We start from the raw sequence: 23,342 nt of genomic DNA, 5'->3' as shown, positions 1-23,342 counted from the left end.
TCAAAAAAATACTTAAATTAATAGAAGTCATTTATAAATAAACTAGTTATCAATATAGGGTTTATTAAAAAACTTACAAAATCGTTGTACTTATATTTAAGATAAAACAAACAATTCAAAAATAAAAACAAGCTTTTGATTTAAAAAAATAAAATGTTAGTTTGTCTAGTACGAATAATACAAACTCAATGACTAAAAATCCAAAACGAAACTAAATATTAATTAAATACTGAGAACAGTTATTATGGTATTATACAAAAAAAAAACGTATGATGGTTAAATATGAGGTCCAATAAAACACTTGATTATACAATTATTTTGAAACTTCTGTATATTACACGATTCAATGAGCAAACTTTAAAAATTTGATTTCGAGTAAACATTGATTTCAGGTGGTTTGAAACGATTGGTATTTTTGTATAATTAGAAATTGCAAGACGAGAACTAATACTATGAACAAAAACTTCAATGTCAGAAAAACGAAAACGTTAAAAGTTTTTTTATTGTCAAAACTAGTTAAGCACTAAGTTTTCTACTACAAAATTGATAAAATAAATTTGATTCTATAAAAAGTTTGTCAGAACTGCAAGAACGTACTTTTACAAACGAAAACAAATAAAAAAATAAGCTAAGTAATAGAAGTAGTAAAAAATAAAAACAAGAAACAAGTGCCAATCAACCTAAACTTTAACTTTGAAAAAACAGCAACGTAATTCAAAACTCTTTTAAACTTTTCAAACATTCCTTTCTTTTCCTTCATTCGACTCGAACCTCTCAGTTCAGAGCAGCTCCGCCGACTCGTCTTTGCCCTCGACGAGGTCTGTGACCTGTTCTACAGTGCGCCCCCCGGTGTTCGGCAACGCGAACAGAACGTAAAGCGCGAAAGCCAAGTTGAAGCAGATGAACGGAACGAACGTCCACTGCGCCCACGCTTGCTATGTACAACATTATCATTTTTTATGTTATTTTATATTGTTTATTTTTAATATTGTATGCTAATTGGTGAAACAAATTTGAACAAAGCATACTTTTTTCTATTTAATCATTCACTTCTTATTTGAAAAACATCAATAGTTTATTACTGTTGTTGTTTTTTTATAATTTGTTTACTTATATTTACAATTTTAACTTTAATATATTAGAATTCGTCTAACAAGGAAAATTTAATTTTATTAGAAGTGTTGTTTTACAGCTTGAGAAGCAAAAAAAAATCAACAAGTCACGAACCAGCATGAACATGAATATGAAGGCGACGAACCAGGAGAAGAACCAGAAAACAGCGCCCCCAATGGCGAACCCGGATTCCCGCGTTTCGTCGGTCGAGTGGGCGGCCAGCATGGGGAACAACGTCAAGTTCACACCGCACGCCCAACTGTAAGAAAAATCGCTTACGTATGTATATAGTTCGCTGTTTTAACTTGTGTGTTAAATATTTTGGTGAACATCATTTTTAGCCTTTGAGACTTGTACTTGAACGCCGTTTTAATAAAATCATTTACACAACTGAACTTTTTGATTACACATATATATATATAAACCTATGATATTGATAAAAAAGACAATCGGTTTTACACAGAGCCACACTTTATAAAGTAGCCAATGTCTAAAAAAAAGCCAAAAACAACTTAGTTAAACTTGTTTAACTTACAATTTAAAAAATTTAAAGCAGCTACTTGTTACGTTTATTGCCGTGTATGAATTGTGTGTACATACGACTCACAAAACGAAACTAACAACACGATGAATGTCGCCACGGCGGCCACGGAAAGATACTTGAGCCATTCGTTCTCGTCAGAGGTGAAAGTCATTGAAACCACGAGCACGACCAACGAGGTGGCCATCACCAAACTGGAAGTCACGTTCAAGATCTTCGGCCCCAGCTTGTCCACTCCTATCGACTGTTCAGGTTGAATGAATAGTTAAAATAAATTTTAAATTTACAACTTGTTCACTCCTACCGACTGTTTTAGTTATTCGTAAGTATATATTGAGTTTAAATTATTAGGATAAGATTTGTATTTATCTAATGTTGAATTTTGTATTAGTAACTTCCTTATAGTTTTAGCTACTGCTTATTTTTCGATGTCTTTCCATCAAAATAGTACATCAGAACATATTCATGATTAACAAAAAAAAAACAATTACATACAGTAAATTATACACTTTTTTTAAATTAATTTATTTGAAAAGTAGAATAAAAAATGTTAAAATGTGTAATGCCAAGCTTAAACTTGAACAATAGTGAGTTAAAGAAACGAACCATAATCTCAAACCGTTCAAAAATACTTTTATTTTAACGTGGACATTAAAAAAAAAAACCAACCCCAATAAAAGCGGTGAGAAATTGCAGCAAATAGACGATTGCCGAAGCCTTCTGCGCGTCCAATGGCGAGTATCCGGCCTGCTTGAACAATTCGTTCGAATACATACCGATTCCGTTGATTCCGCACAACTGCGCTGTGTATTTACATTAGGATATATATATAGAACTATTCGTTAGTGTTGATAATAAATTAAGTTTAACAAGTTTGTATTTGTAGATCTTAAATATAATAACTAATTAAAGGCAGTTGTAGTTTAAGAGAAAAGTAAAGTTATTCGTGTAATTCCGTTGATTCCATAAAATTGCGCCTTGTAATAAAATTGATATTTGTAGAATGTTGTCAATTAATAGAAATGTTTAAGAGGCAAATTAACTTTAGCAAGTGTTTATCTAAAGACGTTGTTTGTTAATAACCAATTAAGAGCAGTTGAAGTTTAAGAGGAAAGTTAAGTTATTTAAGTAATTAAGTGGTTATTTTTAGAATGCTGTCAGTTAATAGCAACAATCATTGTTTAAGAGGGAAATTAGGTTAAACGCTTTGTCTACTAACAGGTGAATTTCTAGCATGTAAGACTCATTAATAATTATTGATTAAAGATATTAGTGTCTATTTATAGGTGGTTTTATATTAGTTACTAATTAAGAGCGGTTAAAGTTTAAGCGGGAAGCTAAGTTGTACAACCTTTAGTTTCGCGCTGTATATTAAGTCTATTAATAAATGTTTTCAGTATCTATATGATATTAAATTACTAATTGGTTAATTAAAAGAAATTAGCGTTGTAATGGAATGTCGAATTTGACGTATAGGGTTGATTCTTCACAACAGTAGTTTTTGGAAATGTAAAAAGCGGAGTACAATAAAATAATGAAAATATATGTGCACACTAGACAATTTATTACACGGTTTTACTACCAAAACTTATCTTATTTTTACTTAACTGCTTTTTTTTTGTAAAATAAGAATTAAACCTATTTAAAACAGTATTACTTGACAAAAAATTAAGACATATAAGAAAAATTATATATATTTTTTTTTAATTATCAAACTAACGAGCACATTAAAATAATTTTTAACTGATTTAGAACTAAGTATTGCAATTAGAAAATTTTTGATAAAAACTTTAAAGCTTTCAAATAAGCTTAATATTAATTCCTTATTGAATTGAAACTGTTAACTGAATTGTATATTAATAATCTATAATGTCTTCAGTATGCTAATAAGATTCAGTATAAGTTAAAAAATATAAATTCAAAATTAAAATTTTTATTATAAAGTTATGAGTTTAAATTAGTCATTCAAATATCTATATTTAGTAAAAAGTAATTCAAATACCTAAAACTTTATATCTTAAAGGCATAGGGGGGGGGGGGGGGTAAACACCCTTTTTTGGTTTTTGATCTTATTTTATATAGTTTTTACTAAGCTACAAAATGCTTTTTACAGATTTAAAATATTCAAAATAGTTTTTGATATATAGCCGGTCAAAGTCGGAGCCAACAATAGGTTCCTTATGGGAGGCGCAAACTAAAACGGCAAAAATAGACTATTTCACTAAAAATCTATCTTCTCCTACATTTTTTGAGATAACTACCTCAAATTTTCAGGAAATGTTCCTTGATATATTTAGAAAATTCTGTCGGAAAGATTTTTCTAAAAATTAAAAAATAAAAATTTTATATAAAAAATAAACAAAAAAAACAGTTAAAACTTTATTCTTAAACTAATTCGTATTTACACTTTGTACTTATATTTTTTACTACAAATTGTAACCAGGTGTAACTTCATTGGTTTATTATATAAATAAATATAGTAATTAGTTTAACTTTCATAATTTATACTATTTATTTAGTATACGAAGAAGCTTACTTTTGAAAAGGCGTTATGAATAATTAACTTAAGTGATCTCAACAAATTAAACTTAGGCGGCTTCTTCTATTAAACCCTTTAAAACAAACTAGTTTGGTAGATAGTGGGGCAACCACTTCTGTGGGCCTACCCCTTATTTGAAAAAAAAGTTCAACAACTTTAAGCTGAAGTAAAAAACAATCGAAATACACAAAAATTTGATAAAAACTGTAAGGATTTTAATTTTTTTAAATCTTAAAAGTTAATTTTTGGCTATATTTTTAGACTTTATATTACGTATTTTTAAACTGATGTAGGCGATACTACATCATGTTTTATGAATAATAAAAGTTCCAAGACCAATACTAAAACTAAGTACATTCTATACACCTAAACTTTTTTACATGATTTGTTAAATACTCAAACGTAAGAGTACAACGATTGTAAAACAGAAAAGGTAAGACTAATTCAAATTGTTTTCATACAGATTGTAATATCAGTATGTAACTTTCTGAAATTGTACTTTGAAATTTATTTCAGATATTCTTTTGTAAGACTTTTAATTAAACCTTAAAAACAAAAAAATATCAGACATATTCATTTGAAAAAAATTTTGAGCTCAATTATACCAAAATCATAAAAAGGGTTAGATTTTTCAGACGAGATAAAAGAATATTAAAATTTCATCACGTTGTTCAAAAACAAACGTAAATAATTGATGAGCTTAGCTGGCCAGAACAACAGGGAAAAGATAAAAAACAACACATATAAATATTACCTGTATGTAGGTCAAATACGTAATTGCCTAAATTCAAATGCTTTACAAATTTGAAATATGCAAAAAATAAAACTTGTGGTCGTTTGAGCAGAAAACCAAAAAAAACAGTTTTAATTCTGTAAAAAGGTCATTTAAAACTATTGAAAGTTTTGAAGTATAAAGATTAAACTTTTCAGGTAATGTTTTATTTATATTGATTTATCTAACTATTTATAACTAACTAAACTATTTATATCAAACTGTAAGTAATAATGTAAATTATCAAAACGTCAATATTAAACTTTTTATGAAAAATAATACTGCTTAGAAGTTTTAAAAATATACAGCTATTATTAGTTTTTCACTTTCAATTTTAACGTTATGAGTATTTAGAAAAATTGATTTAAAATAGTTTGTATTGTTAACTTAGAAGTAACAGAGCAAGTTTTTTAAAAGCAAAAAAATTATCAGGTTGAAAGGTTTTATAGGCATTCTCAGTTAATTAATTTTGCATTGAAAATAAAAATTTTGAATTCTTTATTTTTGCTAAAAACACTAAACAAATCGGTTATATAAAAAATGTGCACTTGAAATATTTGTTCTATTGTACTGAAACTAACTGTATTTATAAAACAAACTTAACACCAGTTTCTGTACCTTTTTACACTATAATTAATTAAACTATTAAAAAAATATACAAGCGCTTTGTTTTAAAAGTTTTGAAAATGATAAAGTATTAAACTAAATTCAACACAAATATACATTAAATTTTTTCTCAAAATCTACAATTGGAAATAACTACACGGAACTCATCCTTGAAAAGTTTTTAATCTTCTAGCTTTATTCAAAATAGTTAGGAAAAGCGACTAATTTGTTTTGCACTACTCATGATTAAAAACATTAAAATAAAGTGATGTGGAGAAGTTTACGCTGTAACATTTATAATTACAACATGAAACTGTTGTATGCCATTTATTTCAATTGAAACGGATAATTTAAATTCTTGTCAAAACTTTAGACTATAAAAGTCTCTAACCGGACAAATGATTATAGTGCTCAAACGGTGGAAATATTATCAGTACAAGTCAACTATAGTCAAGCACCTAGATAAAGTAGCAGATAAATAGTATTTCGTATCTAAGGAACATCTTTAAAGCAGTGAAACTTAGTTGTACTAAACAAACGTAACTGAACACCTGTACTGTTAAAACTACAGCGATTTCCTTTAATCAATTACTTTTTTAGACTTGATACAAACTAAATTTAATTTTTGTTTTTGTAAATAGGCAATACACAAACCTTGTATGTAGAGGATGAGTAGTGTGAACATGATTCTCTGATTGTTTTTATTGGTGAACATCTGGGGGATGGTCACTCTTTTGGCGCTTCCCGAAGATGCCTGGTTCTGATGGCGGTGGATGGCATCCAATTGATTGTTGATTTCTTGCTGTGAATGATTATTATGGTTTTTAATCTTTTTTTTTTCAAACTTTTCTGCTTTGATATATTATAACTAATTTTATTGTCTGATGCAATGACTTAGTTAAATTGTGTCTGCTAATTTGTTTTATAGTTGATTGTTGATTTCTTGCAGCGAATGATTGTTACTTTCTATTTAAGTTTTTAGTTGTTTAATTTTTTTCAGGATATAAACTTAACAACTATGTTGTGAAAGTTAGACTTAATTTCATTGTTCCTACAATTAGTCAACTTGAAAATATTAGTTTGTTTGCAAAATAGCCAGTTTCTAATTGACTGCTGACATCTTGCTGTGAAAATTAGAATCTGATTATTTTGTTTAAAAATTGAGAAATTTGTCTAAATTTAGCTCTGGTTGTTTACTTATTACCGCAAATAACTTGTTTCAGCAATTAAACTTGATGAAAGCTTAAATAAGTCAGTGTAATATCTGTCTGAATACTCATTTTCGAGTATTTGCAGATTTTTGTATTTAAGATAAGATTATTTTGCGTATGTTTATTGTTAACTTAAATAGGATTATTATCTTATTGGTTAAAAGAATCTAAATTTTTGTTTATATTTTGCGGAAATAATTATAGCATTTTACTAAAAACTGATAACAAAGTCTATAAAAAATAAGGGCAAGATCTTACTAGATGTTTTTATCTTGTTTTGAACTGTTAACTTTTTTTAAAACAAAAATTGTTGGCAAAATAGGAGAATTGTTGGCATGTTTATGATAATGTGAAAGATAAATATTATCTGTCTAGACCGCAATAGATTGTGAAAAAACTTCTGTTTGTGATGTAAATTTTTACTTGCATTTTTTTGTAAGCAGTAGTTCAATATTTGAAACTGTCTGGATTAAATATGTAAACTTAAATTTAGGAGTTATGTTTTAAGAATTATAAATGCAGGCAACACCAATGAAACTGTATAGACAATATTTTTATTATATCAATGTAGTTTATTTTGCACTGTGTAAAGTCTAACAAGTTTAAAAACTGGATAGCTGTCAAAATTGCACGAGCGTACAAAATTGCACGAATATTCTTTTGCACGAGGGGATAAAATTGCACGAAGACACTTTTGCACGAAGAAATTTTTACACCATTTGATTTTTTTTTTCATAGTTTATTTATTAGTTTCAATTTTTTTTAATTAGCTTTTTTTCACTATTACCCCTAACCCTTACCCTCGGTCGGTAACTTTTTTTTAAACTATTTTATTTTTATTAATAATGCTTTTTATTAGTAATTTTGTTTTTACTATCACTTATACCTCTAACCCTTACCCTCGGTCAGTAACTTTTTTTCTTTTTTTTTTCATTTTTTTACTCTCCTGCAAAAATGTAACTCGTGCAAATTTGACCATTGGTACAAAATTGTCTTCGTGGAATTTAGTACCCTCGTGCAATTAAGTCTTTGTGCAATTTTGCCCCTTTCCCTTAAAAACTATTGGCTTTATAGATAAAAAGGTAAAATAACAGCAAGAATTTTTTTAGAAAAACAATTCTATTATTACTAAAAACAGTTCAAACAGGCTAGAAAAGTACTTAGAAAAAAAAATTAACAAAAATGTTTGCATAGTTTGTCTTTTAACTATGACTTATAAAAAAAAAACCTGAAACCATACAAAAATACAAAACATCCTTTGTATATAAATTAAAAAAAACAACAAAAGTTCAAAACTAGTGTGAAAGGTTGAAAAATATTTTGATTAACGAGCATCAACCCTGAAGGCCGCAAGCAAAGTCGTAGCAAAGTTTAGATGAAACAAAAATTTCGTAAACAAACCCTTGCAACCTATCAGGCAGAATATATCGGATGTTTTCAGAAAACAAATTACACAGCTAACTCATTCAAAATACATTGTTAAAATAACTCATTTGTAATTGAAGGCATTAAGAAAAATAAATTAATTAATTTGTTTACTATATCTCGAACAGTTTTAACTATTAAATTTGCAAACTTAAAACTTTCATGTTGATTCGGAGGATTTAGTACAAATACTTGGATTTAAATTAGCAGTTATTAAGCTGAAAAATGTGGCTGCAAACTTAATAGCTTTTTGAATAGGTTAAATTAAGTAGAACATTATTAAAATGTGTAGTTGAAGGCACTAAGAAAATATTTAGTTTGTTTATTATACCTCAAAAGATTTATCTTTAAAGTTAAAAAGGTTAAAATTTTTTTATTAACTTGAAAGGTCTAAAAACACAGTAAATTATTAATATATTTTTTAATTGTAAACGAAATCAACAAAGACAAGACAACACTGTACATTAACCTATTTAAAAAAAGTCTAATTAAGTTTAATTATGAAGTTGAATATAATAGGATTAATCCGTATCAATAATTTGTTTATTGATATGAGTTAATAAAATGAGAAATTTTCAGATAAGAAAACTGCACCACACTAACTCAGACTGCTTAAAAACATGTTAGATATCTAAAAAAACAAAGTAGATATATTTATTAAAATACTACTTCCAGTATAGTTAATTTAGAGCTGGTGGGTTTAAGTGTAAACACTTTTTTGTTTATAACAAGCTAATCTTTATTTTTTATTTTAATAAATAAAACCTGTGAGCATTTTCAAAAACAATTGGTGAATAAAGTTAATTTAAAAGGTACTTCAAATTAAATCATAAAAACAATAACCAAAAGATTATACTTTCAATATTCTTTGTAATGAGATCAATTTAGTAAACATGTGAGCTTTTTGGAAAACAATAAAACTTATAAAAACCACATTACATTTATACAAATTAAACTGTTCAAGTTCTTTGTTTTAGAAAACAAAGCAAATTACTTTTATTTAGACACAAGGTTCACAAAACAAATATTTTACTTTGTCTAAACAATAAAAACAAATATCCTTGTTAATTATCTGGTAAAACAGTTAAATAAAAAAAATGCTTTTTAACAATATGGAACACTTTAAACTTTTATTATTTAACATAATATTAATAAAAAATTTTTGCATTATTTAGCAAACGAATTGCAATTTAAATTTAAAACAGTAAGACATGGATCAAAAAGTTTAGTCTAATTTAATAAATAAAACAACCAATAAAATACTTAATAAACAAACAATCGATAAAAAGATATCATTTAGATAAAATTTGTGCAGACAAAAGTTAAGTAAGATAAATCCAAATAGAAATATTTAAAAAATGATTGATCGCATTTGCTTAATGTCACTTTCGTAATTCATAACCGTAAAAACTTTTAGTACACGTGTAATTTAATTTTAGTTGCAGCTATGTTGAATAAACTAAATGTTAAAAATAAATAATTTTTCAAAGCTAAAATATTTTGAAGTTAGTTTTTATAACGTTATAAGTTTTTCATAATAAATTATTGTTTTCAAATGCAACAAGTATTTTACGACTACTTTAATGACTTCTATCACATCTTATTAATAAAAAAAAATATTCTATATACCAAATTTTTTCGTAAAATTTTTAATGATAAAGTGTTTTGAAAATATCTTTTATGTATAAAGAAGCTAGTTATAGATAAAAAATTCTTGAAATGAATTTTTCACAAAAAACTTATAACTGTACTTTTTTATTATAACAGAATTTTTCCGATGCATAACTTATTTGAAAATATAACAAAACACATTTCATAGTTTTAACGAGTACTATTAGTACAGCAAAGTTCTACAGTATTAGCATTTAGTTAGTTTTTACATTCGATTATTACGTCATTTTATATTTTAAAACTTTAAACTACAGTAAAATTTTATTTCAATTTCTATTCAATTTAACTTAGTAAGATACAATTTTTGATAAGCCTTACTACGAAAGATCTCAAATAAATTAAGGAAAAAATTAAATGTGTTTTTATCTTAAGTTTGTAAATTACCTGTAATTTATAGTTTATAAAAAATACTTCATATTGTGAAGTTTTAGTAAAAAAATGTTTAAAATTATACTTTGTATCTAACATTAATGTTCGTGTGACTAGAAATTAAAACATAAGTTTTTTTAAACTTAAAACAATTTAATTTAGTATTTACTATTTTTACACTGAATCTACATAAATCCTTTGAAAAAAATTTAAGTACTTGAAAAATCAAAATAAATCGTAATCTGCTTTAAAAATTAACTTGATACTTTTTCTGAAAGGGAATATAACTCTGAGTATTGCTTAGGTTTAAATCCTAAATTTCTTCAACAAATTACAAAAAGCAGTTGAAAATCTTGAACTAAATAAAATTAACAGTGCATAATTTATAAATAAAACTGTAGTAACTACCAGTGTATGTAAAATATGATGCGCTTAAAATTATATATTATCACATTTATCATAACTTACATTTATCATAATAAATAAATTCTTATTATGTTTTTAATGCTTATGAATTAATACATTGTTTCTATCAAAGCTTTAAATTAAATTATTCATTAAATCTAATTAAACTTACTTGAACTACAGTAGGGACTCAAGTTTTAACTTTTACTAAAACGCTTTTTTTATAAGAATTAACCTATACCAATCTAGCTGCAACAATTTTTTTTCAACATTGCAAACGCTTTTCAAATCAATCGGATTTTCATTTTCGAATTTGTTTGCAACTTTCAAATTAGCCGTGTACGAACGTGTCACACGCTTAATAACAAACGTGTAATCAAAAACCTGGCTGAACTGAAAAAAGTGACGGGCTGGCATTTACTCGAAAACAAATGACATTTTATAATATTTAAATTGCGTTTTAGGCATTTCCTCAAATAAAATTTAAAGCAAAGATGTTAATGAAATTAAGAAAACAACCTTTAAGTTTTTTATTTAAAACACAATCTGTATGTACGTTATACAACTTAACGTTTAAAGGAAATGTTTTCAATGACCTTGAAAAAATTGTCTGATTCTAAATGATTAATGTACTCATGCTATACAATTAAAAAAAAAATTAATACAGCAGTTCTTACTGAAAGCAGAAGCAAGAAACTTTTAAATAAAAGTGATCTTTTTAGATATTTATTTCCGCAAAAAACAAAAAACAGTCTAAATTAAATTATTTTCAATGAAATTATAAATAAGCTGAAACTTCTGATTTTAAATGAGTAAAGAACATGTGCATATTAAAAATTACAAATTAGTTGCTAAAGCAGCCACAAATAGGGTTTTAATAACAAATTATATTTTCAATATTTCAGAAAAAGAATTCCGTTGACAAATTTAAAGTTTAAATGAGTAGTACATATACACTTTAAACAAGTTACATTTTACTACGCAGTACTGGTGTTTAAATTAAAACTATTGCAACTAATGTTTTTTAATTACAGATATTTCAGTCTTCACAACAAAGAAGTTTTTTTTAAGATTTTTTTTCAACTAAGTTTCAAAAATATTCAAACTTAATGAAAGCATAATGTAAATAACAAATATTCTTATCTTAAAACTTTCGTGCCGTAAGAAAATGTTTAAATATATTGAAATTGACGCTCTTTTGTTAAATGAGAAAGCTAACAAATTTTTAAACTGTAATGTAAATTTTGTTGTTTACACAGCATAGCACTGAAGATAAATTTACTTGAAATGAAGCCAAAAATTTTACTCTTATTCAATTATGAGGTAAATTATATTAAACTAAGCGCGGTCCAACTTAAATTATCAGTTTAAGTACAAAAACTTTTAATTAAACAAAAATTAAAACCTCTCAAGCACTTTAAATATAGAAAATAATGAAATAATCAATTACATAATTATATAGGTCTAAGATAAGTAAATAATAAAAATTTTACTTAATAAAACTTTTTATGCTTCAAAATTTTTTAAATAATAATTTATCAAAGTAAAACAAAAAAAAAAAAAAATTATTAGCAAAAAAAACCAACAGCTGCAAAAATATTTACAAATATGCTTACTGGGTGAAAAATCAAAATATTTTTGAAAACACATTTAACTTAAAACTTATAAACAATAATGGTGCCAAGTATTTACGACCAAACAGTCTTGAATTTAATTACCTCAAAATTTAAAAGCTGTCAACTTTAAAGCAAAACACAAACACGTAATACTGTGAAAAGTTCCGTCACAAACAACGAATTTCTAATAATGCGTGGGTGCCGAAATATTTCTGAAAATTCAAATGAGTTTTGATGAAAAGAAACAAATTTTGAATGTTTTGCGCACTTTACGGATGAATTTAGCATGGAAAGAAAAACATTGAGGATAGCTTTTATAAGCAGAACTGTTCTTATGTCCAAATATATTTAGTTAAATTAATATTTTTTATATATTTTAACTTGAAATAACTTTATTGAAACATAAATATAAAAATCATACACTTTGAAACTAATAAGTGTGTTTAAAAAAAACCAAGTCATAGTCTTATGTCAATATGTATTCTATGCAACTAAAATTATTTAAATATTCTATTCAAAATATTGTTGTGAAAACATGAATACCAATACATTATTTAAAACTAATAAGTGTGTTTAAAAAATCACCAAGGCATTGTGTTAAAGTAAAAATAAAAATTTAAGAACAACAAGATATAAAATAACCGTATATGATATTTAAATAGACTGGCTTAAGCAACGAACGAGTATATTTTAGTGAGCCACAAAAACCAAAACAAACAAGACTCAATTGTTTAATCTTAAATTCGAGCACAACTATAAAATAAATCAATTACAAAAATTGGTGTAAAAAAAAACTTTTAAATCTAAAAAACCTCAGAGACCAAAAAATCAATCTCCGTTCGTAAAATACACAATGTACATTCAAGACGTATAAATCTAGAACAAACAACTAAACAATTACTTTAAGATAAGCGATAAACCTTCATCAGAGCAAATTTTTACTGTATGTTGTGTAGGCAACTTAGAGAACAAAAGATCATAATGAAACAGATTACTAGTAAAAGTTGCTGAAGGTGAAACAAGTTCAGTTTGTTTTGTAAAGAAAAATTTTATTTTAATTTTTGCACCACTAATTAGATAATCTTAAAACAAATTAATAACAAAAATAATTATAAAAAAATGAATTTTACAAATTTTAAACAACTCAGAGGTTAAACAAGTCATAATCTTTGTTCAAATAATACATAAACTAATTGAGATATATAAATCCACAATAAACATTCAAACAACAACATCAAGGTAAGCTTAAAACTAAACTCTCACTTAAACCTTCATTTACTCAAAGTTCTACTATATGTTGTGTGGGCAGCATGTAGAACAAAAGTTTGAACCCACGTACAAGTTAGTGGGTTACGCGAGTTCAGTTTGTTTTTCGAAGTTTGCCTCGCTTGCAAACTCTCTTCAACTTTGCTGCTTTATCGCGAGCATTTGAAGTGAGGGCAGCTATTTTTCGCCAATCGATCTGGCTGCATTCTTGTGAGCACTTTTTACTTTTGCTGAATATTGAGTTTGTTTTAATTAACTTGTAGTTTGCTGGTTGTGGTATTTATACGTTTGTTAGTGAATGCCAAAGTTTTTATTCTTTTATGCTTATTTAACCGAATAAGCTATTGAGTGGCTTATGCATCTATTAATTTGATAACTTAGTTTCTAACGCTTAAGACTGTTTTCATTATAAGGTTTTCTGTAAACAAATAAATGTATTAAAAACTTTATTTTTAAATTTTATAATTTATTTTATTTTTAAACATACTTTCTGTTTTACTTTTTTTAAATTTGTTAAAGTTAAACTTAAACTGAAGTATTTAAAGACAACAATAACAACACATAATAAATTATTAAGTGCTGAACTTATTGACTTAAGAACTTAAACAGACTAATAAAAAGTTATTATCTTCTGTTTTTGTCTCAAGTTAAAAAAAAAGTTCTAGAAAACACTGTGTATTAAATTTTCCTCAATAACAACATAATTGAGTTTTACTTAAGCTTTTCCATAACCAGAAAAAGTTGGACTTAATTGTTTACTGAAGCAAGCAAATTTAAATATTTTAATGTAAAATCATCAAAATTCCTCAAATAACACTTTTGTATTTCAAGAAAAAATAAAACACTTTTTCGTGCCAAAAAAATTCTGAGAATTACTATAATTAACTTTTAATCATTTATTTTTTTGCTGTTTTCAGCTTATACGTCACCTGCAAAATATTTACAGTACAAACGATCTCACCAAAATTTCTGTTTCTACTTAATTTTCTTATAGCATTTCCTTAAAAATTAAATCAAAACAACTATTTTAGAAGTTTATTTCCTTCTTGGTAGAACTATTTTTAATTTTCACCGCTGACTACATTGTTTAAACAATTTGGTGTGAAACAAAAAAAAAACTCAGACCAAAAAGAAATACTTTTAACGTAAAACGTTTAAAGAAATGTTGTTTTTATGGAAATGTTGCTTCAAGAAAATATAAAAAAATGTATATGATTGTAATCATAAGTGTTATTGTTAGAAATAGCGTGACTGATGTTAACTGCTATAAGTAGAACCAAAATATAACAAACTTTCAACGTTTGTGATAAATAGATTTCAACAATTATTTCAAGCTAGGCGTTAGCTAAATTTAATGAAGAGTGCCATCAAATGACTGCATTTAAGATCAACTTTAAGTTTTTAATAAATATGTTTCATCTTTATAAAAACTTTAGATAGGAAAAATTAAATATATAAAATTAAAACAGATTAAGTACTGAGTAATAGAAATTTAAATGAACACTATTGAATTAAAGTTATGAACATAATTGTAACAACAATCGTTTCAAGTACTAAAATTTACTAAACCGCCGGTGCTGATTTGACAGGTGGTGATTTTAATTTGTGCAACTTTTCAATTCAGCTTGTTCATTTGCCGCATATAAAGGACAGAGTTCAATGAACTCAACTACTTGATAAATTTATTGTAATCAGTAAATTAAATTTGTTTAAACACTTTAGTCTAAATATATTCAACGGCTAAAAACTGAATGATGTTTACTTATTTAAATTTTCTATTTTTTAGAATTAAGATTTTCAAAACGACATTGAAAATCAAAAAATATTATAACGCATTATAATTAAATTTTGCTTTCTTACATTAAGCTTAAGTACTGCGTTTAAAATAAATATTTTTTTTGTACATATGTCAAGCATGGTTTTTAATATTAAACTTATGATTTTTATCAAATTTGAATTACTAAATTTCCGTATTTTTAGAACAGACAGTCCACATCTACTCTGAGTGTTTTCAAATAAGTACTTTCAGTGATGACATTAATTAAAATAAGAGTAATTAATATCTGTAAACAAAATAAATACAAGAATTAACAAAACATAAACTTATTCAGAGTCACAATGTAAGCCACTGCCTCTTTCACAATCATAAAGTGAATATTTTGATAATTGCCAAAAAATAACAAAACCTCCCACATTCAACCACATAGAAAAGACTTTGCGCTCAACATGTACAAACTGTTTATACACAAACTGATTTAATTTAATCTTTTTTTTTTTTCCAAAGCGTGAAAAATTAATAAGCTATAGTAGACCCTGGTGTTCATATTAAAGTGAACTATCCAGGCTGACTTAATTAAAACTTTTCTAAACAGATAAATAACCCTAAAACAAAACTAAACCAACTAGGGAGATACATAAACTTTTTATAAACAAGGAAAACCCCAACAACAAAACCCAACCAACCAGGGATATCTCGGTCCTCAGCTTCTTCAGCGTGCTGACAGCATCGTCCCTTCTTCCCTGCCTGATCAGCGTGTAAGGAGAATCCGGCAACCATTTACTGGCGATAAAGTACGCAATTGAGGGAATCCCCTGTAGCGAGAGGAGAAGCGAAGTGTACTCGTATGCGCCCAATATCTGTTTGAAATAAGTTTTTAATTGTTTAATGTTTTATAAACTTTATTTAGCTTTTTACATATCGGTTTAGCTTGGCTAATTAGTGTAAAAAAAGAACAAAAAGTTTTTTCGTATGCTCCCAATATCTGTTGAGTTTATTGTCTTAAACTGTTTTTTTTTCCCTTTTAGGTTTGGCTATTTAGAAGTTTAAGAGAAATTTAAAGGTAAATTAGACAACATATGCAAGTTTGTAACTCTATACTCCTAGGACCTGTTGAAATAAACAATGTATTTTAATGTTTTAGTAACTTATTTTTATCTAAAATAACTTCTTATACGTCTCTGTGTAGTTTGACTGGTTGAAACTATGAAAAATACTTATGTTAACACAATAGCTCCATCACCCCGTTAATAAACATTTTTAATATCAGTTTTGTATATTAATTAAAGGAAATGCTAGATAGATTTTTCTCAAATAAAGTATTAATTATTGTCCTACAAATATTTTACTTGAAATCAAGAGTTGTGTAAGTTTTTGATAGTAATAACATTGTAAAAATATTAATATATTTATAGATTTCTACTGCTAGTATTTTACTCAACCCATGAAGTAACTTAAAAAAACGACTCATAACATTTTTTATCTTTTTATTCAAAACAAATAATCTTTAAATGTCTAATTTTTTTTAAACAATAGGTCAACAAAATTTTAACTTTAAAAAATTCATTGTTATATAATAAATTTTCAATCTTAATGAAAATCTACATATGCAAAAATAAAAAAGCAAAACAACTGAGTATGCAGCAAAAATAACCAAAACTTAAGTTTGAAGAATATGATACTTAAAAGTCCTACTTTCAAGTATTAAAACAATGACAAATCAAATTGAAAGCAAACAAACTTTGGGTTGGTTTTAAATGTCAAGTGCTTATTTGTTTGCATGAAACTTTTAAGTTATAAGTAAATTTTAAAATTAACAGCATAAATTACAGTTGAAAAATTACATATATAATCAAAAAGTCAAACTTTATTATATGAGAAATAAAATATTTTTAAGCTAATTTAATTCTTTTACGAGGTGTACCAGTAGATAAAACAATGTGGATGTACAAAAACTCACGACATTTGTTTTACTAAACTTAATTGTCCTAAAATACCTTAACATAAACCAACCGTTAGGATGTAGCCAAAAACTAATTTAAAACATTTTGGAAAAGTGAGTCTGAAGCATGACTAAAAACATTGATTAAAGTTTTCAATATCTTATTCTTTAAACTTATGCTAAACATTAAAAAAAATGAAATAACAAAAACACTGCTTGTGAAAACAAGTTGAATTATCATAACGAACCATTGCTTTTATCAAAATATTTTTTAATATTACAGTATCAGTTTAAACTAACGTTGTAACAACTTTAAAAAAAAAACAAATTAAACAACAAAGATAGAAGTATTATTTATTTAACAGGCTAACAAAACAAGATTTCTTGAGAATAGCAACAAATTTATTGTAAAGTATTGATTATCTTCAAGTTTTTAAGACTAATGAAGACTACTGTAAAGTATTAACTCATTTAATTCAACTTTTCAAAAACAAAACTCCATTAAATTGAGTTCAACAAACTAAAGAACTTGAGAAGTTTGTTAAAATCAAAAGTAAAAAAAAAGTGTAAATACATATATTCTAGTACAACACACCTGTTCAAAGCCCATACAGAGACCAATCAGCCCACCGGCAGACAGATTTACACCAATCAGGCTCAAGTAGAAGGCTTGCTTCTCGGGTGTTGCTATTTCTGATACTAGCAGTGGTATCAAGTCTACAAGAATTTACAAGTTGTTAATTTATAAATGTAAATTAGCGTAAAATAATAAAAAAACTTTCAACACAAACTGTTTTTAATATACATACCAACCACTACTTTAGTAGCTTTTTAATTTATATGTTTGAGTAAAACATAGGAAAATTTATAATACTACAAATATGTAAATTGATAATTATAAAGAAAAACATGTTACAGTCCTTAACCTTTATTTAAAAAAAAAAGCGCATAAAACATAAGATACTGGGGATCGTACTAAAAAAATTGTCTCAAAATAAAATCACTAAAACATTTTTCATTACCTAATCTTACAACAAATAAACTATTCTTACTTACATAATTCTGTAAGTACATAAATTTTAAAGCATTTTTTTTATAAAAAATACAAAACTAAACAACTTAGCAAATTCAAGTGTTTTATCAAAAACAACATTATTATTTCATACAAAAACCACCAACTTAAAACCTCAAACAAAACTGATTCATGCCAAAACAATATTTATTTTGTATATTTTTTTTCATGTTACTTTATTTTTGATATATTATCTATATGAATGAGTAAAGTAGGTTAAGGATAAGGTAAACATAAACTTAATAAAAGTTGTTTTGATATATGCTAACTATTTGCAGGTTTTTGAAACAAAACTGACTCATTCCAAACCCGGAGCACAGCCCGAACACGGCCCTCCCTACAATCAGCGCCTCGTACGACTTCAGCCTGAAAGTGGTCACACTCACCAGCATCACGGACACCAGGTTGACGAAGTTCATCAGCATCACGCTCGACTTCCTGCCCAGGTACGGGAGGACGAGGAAGGAGAAGGAGGAACCGAAGAAACCTCCCGCCAGCATGATGGATCCTGAGCATTTCAATATTTAGTTTGATTTGGTAGTTTTTGAAAGTTGTTTTCAATTTGTTATTTTTTGATATTTTCATTATCAGATACCAAAACAATTTGTGTACACTTTGAGGTCAACAAGAAACTATTTATTAGTAATTTTTCAGAAAAAATAACAAACTTGTACTCGACAAAACTATTAATTGTAAGCAGTTACCTAAAACAACCTTAAAATACATGATACTTGCTAATTAAATCTTCACAGTTTGAACAAGATAAAATTTTTAAGTAAACCTCCGTTGGCAATGAAGCTGATGGCAGCATCCTCAGTGATGGAGGTGCCGTTGTTCCTGTCCTATGAAAAATGTAACAGTTTTATAATTTTTCAAATGATGTTTTATTTTAATAGATTATATATGTTTTTCCTCAACTTGATGCACTTCTTTTTCCAGATTTTATCTTTCTGGGAAAACAAGTATACATATTGGAAGAAGGACTTATATTTCTTTACTGTGTTACAAACAATTAGAAAACTGATAGAATAGTAAATTTATTTAAATTTCTCAAGGTAAGGCAGTTTCTCATTCAAAACTATATACTTATTATACCAAAACTTTGTTAATATGTCTAAGTGTAGTTTTTGTCGTTTAAACAAGATGTAAGTAAGTTTGTCATGGTTTAAAATTATTCTTGAATAAACTGTATGTTAAGTGAGTAATTATAAAGAGCATTTATAGCTAAATAGTGAAATAGGGAAATAGTATTGGACATAATATAATTTTTATTAAAAATATTTTTCACTGTTTAAATAAGTTATAGAAAACACATTGAAGTAATTTAAAATTGAAATAGATAACAAAACTTTAAAACACTCAAGTCAAGAAAAAATTATACATCATTACAATGCATTTTTTAGAAACTTAAAGACAAAATAATAACTTTATAGAAGAATAAAAATAAAAGCCTGTAAAAAAATTATAATTTTTACATACATTTAATAACTAAATAAAAATACTACTAGAAAAAAAGTTAAGCTTTAAGATAAAATTTTGTTGTAAATTACATTTGTTTACTTTTTTAAAATTAACAGAAAATAAGTTGAAATGAAATTTATGATAATTATTTCAGAAGTTATCTATAAAAAACAATTTATTTTAAATTATCATTAGAAATTTAGTACATACTTAAAGTTTTGTAATTTTTTTCTTCTACTAAAAATTTAGAAAGTGAAAAAAGACCATTGTCTGTAAAAACGCTTTTAATTTATTTTACAATAAATTAACTATTTACTTATAAACAATAAAAAACATTTAATTTAATAAGTCAAAAGTATGTTAATTAGCATAATCTAATTAATATCTCATTTGTATTTTAAATTTTTGACTAGTTTTCTTTTATGGTTACTAACCTTCCTATTTCATTTGTGAAAATTAAAGTTAACTTTATGCAAAAAACATTTAAACCAAAGTCAAAAAAAGTTAACTAGAAGCACATGTTTTCTACCAATAACTTTTCTTTACATATTAAAGACAATTTAATAAAGTTCAAAATAAATAAATAATGATTTTTTTAATAAAAAAGAAGTTTTACTATAGATGTGTAAAAAAAACTAGATATACAATTTATATGCTGTGTTAATACAGCACTAGCTTATGAATTATGCTATAAAATTAAAAAACTAATAACATAATTCTACATGTTAAAACACATGTTCGATGAAAACCATGAAATGAAGTCTAAACTTTAAAAAAATATTAATGTAGAATAAAGTATATTAAAAAAAATAAATCATTTTCACATACTATTTATTATTACTTCTATACATTTTTATAGCTTTACAAGTTTTTTTTGCAGTAATTTAGTTGGCACTAACTTTTTTTTTCGTTTACTTATTCTTAATTTTACTTAGTAAGACTTTTTACAGCAAAGCTAGTACTTTAGTAAAGGCGTTACCAATAAAAAATAAGAAGAAATATATAACAAAGAAGCTGTTTTCATACACTAAATTCAGTCAAATAAAGCTCAAAAAACAAAACTGAGTAATAAATTTTAATATTAAATTTAATACCAAAAATAAAATTTTCAACAGGCAAGTATAAAACATGTTGTAACACACCTGGTAAGTTTGATTGAAGAATTTAATCAGGTTGTTAGTGGCAGAGTTGAAGGAGCCAACGCTGATTCCAGTTGAAAGCATCACAGCTGACACGCTCAACACGATTGTGATGGTGCAAAGCCAAGAATTCTGTACAAAATTTGTAGTTTTTTAATCAGTTAACTGATACATATAACATAATTATTGTATATATATAACTACGTACTATTAAAACAAATTGTTTTTTTTAACACGCTGTTTAAATGTTGATAACGAGTTAACACTAAAAACAAAAAATTATTGACTTACTATGATAGAAATTTACACTACTTTAATTTTGTTAACATACATAATTCAGAGATAGATTTTACTTTATATCATACTTATAAAATTTCTTGAGTAAATAATTACTTTTGTAAAAATCTAATTTATAAACTCTAATGAGCTTCTAAATGCAAATTAAAGTTATTTCAAAAATTGTACTTGTTTTTTCATTGAACTATTTGGTGTACTATAATAAGAAATAAAACAAAAATTTGCAGTTCATAATCAAAGACAAAAATTAGTAACTTTAAATTTTAGAAAAATCATTAAAATGTGTTAGCATGTACAGTGTACCACAAATGTAAATTTTTACTATTGTACATAAATATATTTAAGACTTAGCAAACTATAAAATGTCTGTTTTTAAATAACAATGTAGCTAAACATGTAGTTTAAACTTTACTTAAAAGCTTTGGTGTATATAAATTTTTTAAAACATTATCAAACTAAAAACTTAGTCTTTTACAGAGTCAAAAAAACTTATTATATTTGACAAATAGACATTTCAATAGTTAACAAATTTTGTTTTTTTTTTTATAAATGATATTTTACTTTAAACACACTTACTTGAAACTGCTTTGGTTTATCTTGAACAATCTTCTTTTGATCCATTTTCAAATTTTTTAAAGTAAAAAACTAAATTCTTAAAGTAAAAATTATTTATATTTATTTATTTTTACAACCGTCATCACATACTTTTTATAAACATATGAAGTGTGCAGTATTATAACTAAAATTTAGTTTAAAAAAAATACATATCTAAACGATTTTAATATTTTTAACTATTCAATAATCTTTTTATAGCTATTTTATTTTTAGCAAAACTAAAATAATATTGTACAAAAATTAATTTAAAGTTTACTTTTTTAATTTCGAATTTTATAAATAGCTCAGTGAAACTTAAAGTTTACATAAACAAATTTTAGACCAGTTTTTTCATTGCAAAACAAAATCAAAGTAGTCGAAGTTCTTACAAACTTCTGATTTAAACTAGTTCAACTGTTTTACTAATTAGAACACACTTAAAAGTTTTTGTATGCTAAATAAACTTTTGTTAACACTTCATTACTTTAATTAATTAATAATAAAACACTGTGATTAATACACATATAAGAGTAAACATTGTTAAACGGTTCATTTTATGACATCTTAATAAACTTTTACAAGTGAAACTTTAAGTATAAAATTCTTTGTGTTGGATAGTACTAAATGTTTTTCAAATTAAATTAAAAACTAAATACCCTAACTAGTACTACTGCTTTTTGAAAAAACACTTATTCCAATTTAAAAATAACCAAAATTATTAAATTAACCAAAGATTGTTGAATTAATTAAACAATAGGTGACTTTAGTTTTAACATATTTAAAGCAAAAAATATATACAACTTTGCAAAATCATAAAAGATGATGTAAAAATATGTATTTTGTATGTTAGAACTAATTGTAATACCCCTTAACTTTTAAAAAGTTTAGAAAAATAATTTACAAAATTAAAACAAACTTTGTATGACACTGTAAATTTTTAATAATTTCTAATTTTTGTTTAATTTGAAATTTTTGGTAAATCATACTTATTACAAAGAAATGAGGTTAATATTTAAAAAAATTTATGCTAAAGTATTTAGTTAAAAAAAAACTTTTATTAAACTAAAACATAAAGTGATTAAATATGTACTATCTCAGAAAAAATAAGTGTATAAATAAGTTTATTAAATAACACTAGTTTTCAAACTAAAAATATGTAGACTAAAGTTTAAAACAGTTAAAACATCACTCATACAAGTCAAAAATAGAAAACAACTTTTTTTGAACATTTACTATTTATTATTGTTAATTTCTGGTAGGAACAACTTTTTTGATTAAATAACTAAACTAGTACTATTGCTCTTTGTAAAAAAACTTGATTCTATTTAGTGATAGCTTAACAAAACAATTTTAAATAAATAAATTCACTAAAGATTGTTAAATTTTAAAATAAATAAGTTACTTTAATTTTAACATATCTAAAGGAAAATGTTTAAAAAACTTTGCAAAATCGTAAAAGACCATAGAAAGCTATGTGTTTTGTATACATTGAATAATTTTAATTAATCTTACTTTTTATAACTTTT

At 25.5% G+C, this 23,342-nt stretch overlaps 1 protein-coding gene across 1 annotated transcript; it reads right to left on the bottom strand.

Moving 5' to 3' along the window:
- Positions 1 to 253: 253 nt before the first annotated feature.
- LOC145836144 (solute carrier family 2, facilitated glucose transporter member 1-like) lies at positions 254 to 21,878 on the bottom strand. Its single transcript, XM_082943956.1, has 11 exons — positions 21,799 to 21,878; positions 20,929 to 21,057; positions 19,107 to 19,167; positions 18,624 to 18,833; positions 17,849 to 17,970; positions 15,998 to 16,171; positions 6,226 to 6,373; positions 2,324 to 2,457; positions 1,735 to 1,898; positions 1,228 to 1,372; positions 254 to 935 (listed from the first exon to the last, which is right to left on the bottom strand). The coding sequence occupies exons 1-11, from the start codon at positions 21,841 to 21,843 to the stop codon at positions 780 to 782; spliced, it is 1,488 nt and encodes a 495-aa protein (XP_082800082.1). The 5' UTR covers positions 21,844 to 21,878; the 3' UTR covers positions 254 to 779.
- Between the last annotated feature and the right edge of the window lie 1,464 nt (positions 21,879 to 23,342).

The sequence above is a fragment of the Thalia democratica genome, chromosome 5 (assembly GCF_965202585.1).
Source record: "Thalia democratica chromosome 5, ktThaDemo2.hap1.1, whole genome shotgun sequence".
Taxonomy (NCBI): domain Eukaryota; kingdom Metazoa; phylum Chordata; class Thaliacea; order Salpida; family Salpidae; genus Thalia; species Thalia democratica.
The sequence above is the reverse complement of the archived record's forward strand: the minus strand, read 5'-3'. Positions and strand labels throughout refer to the sequence as shown.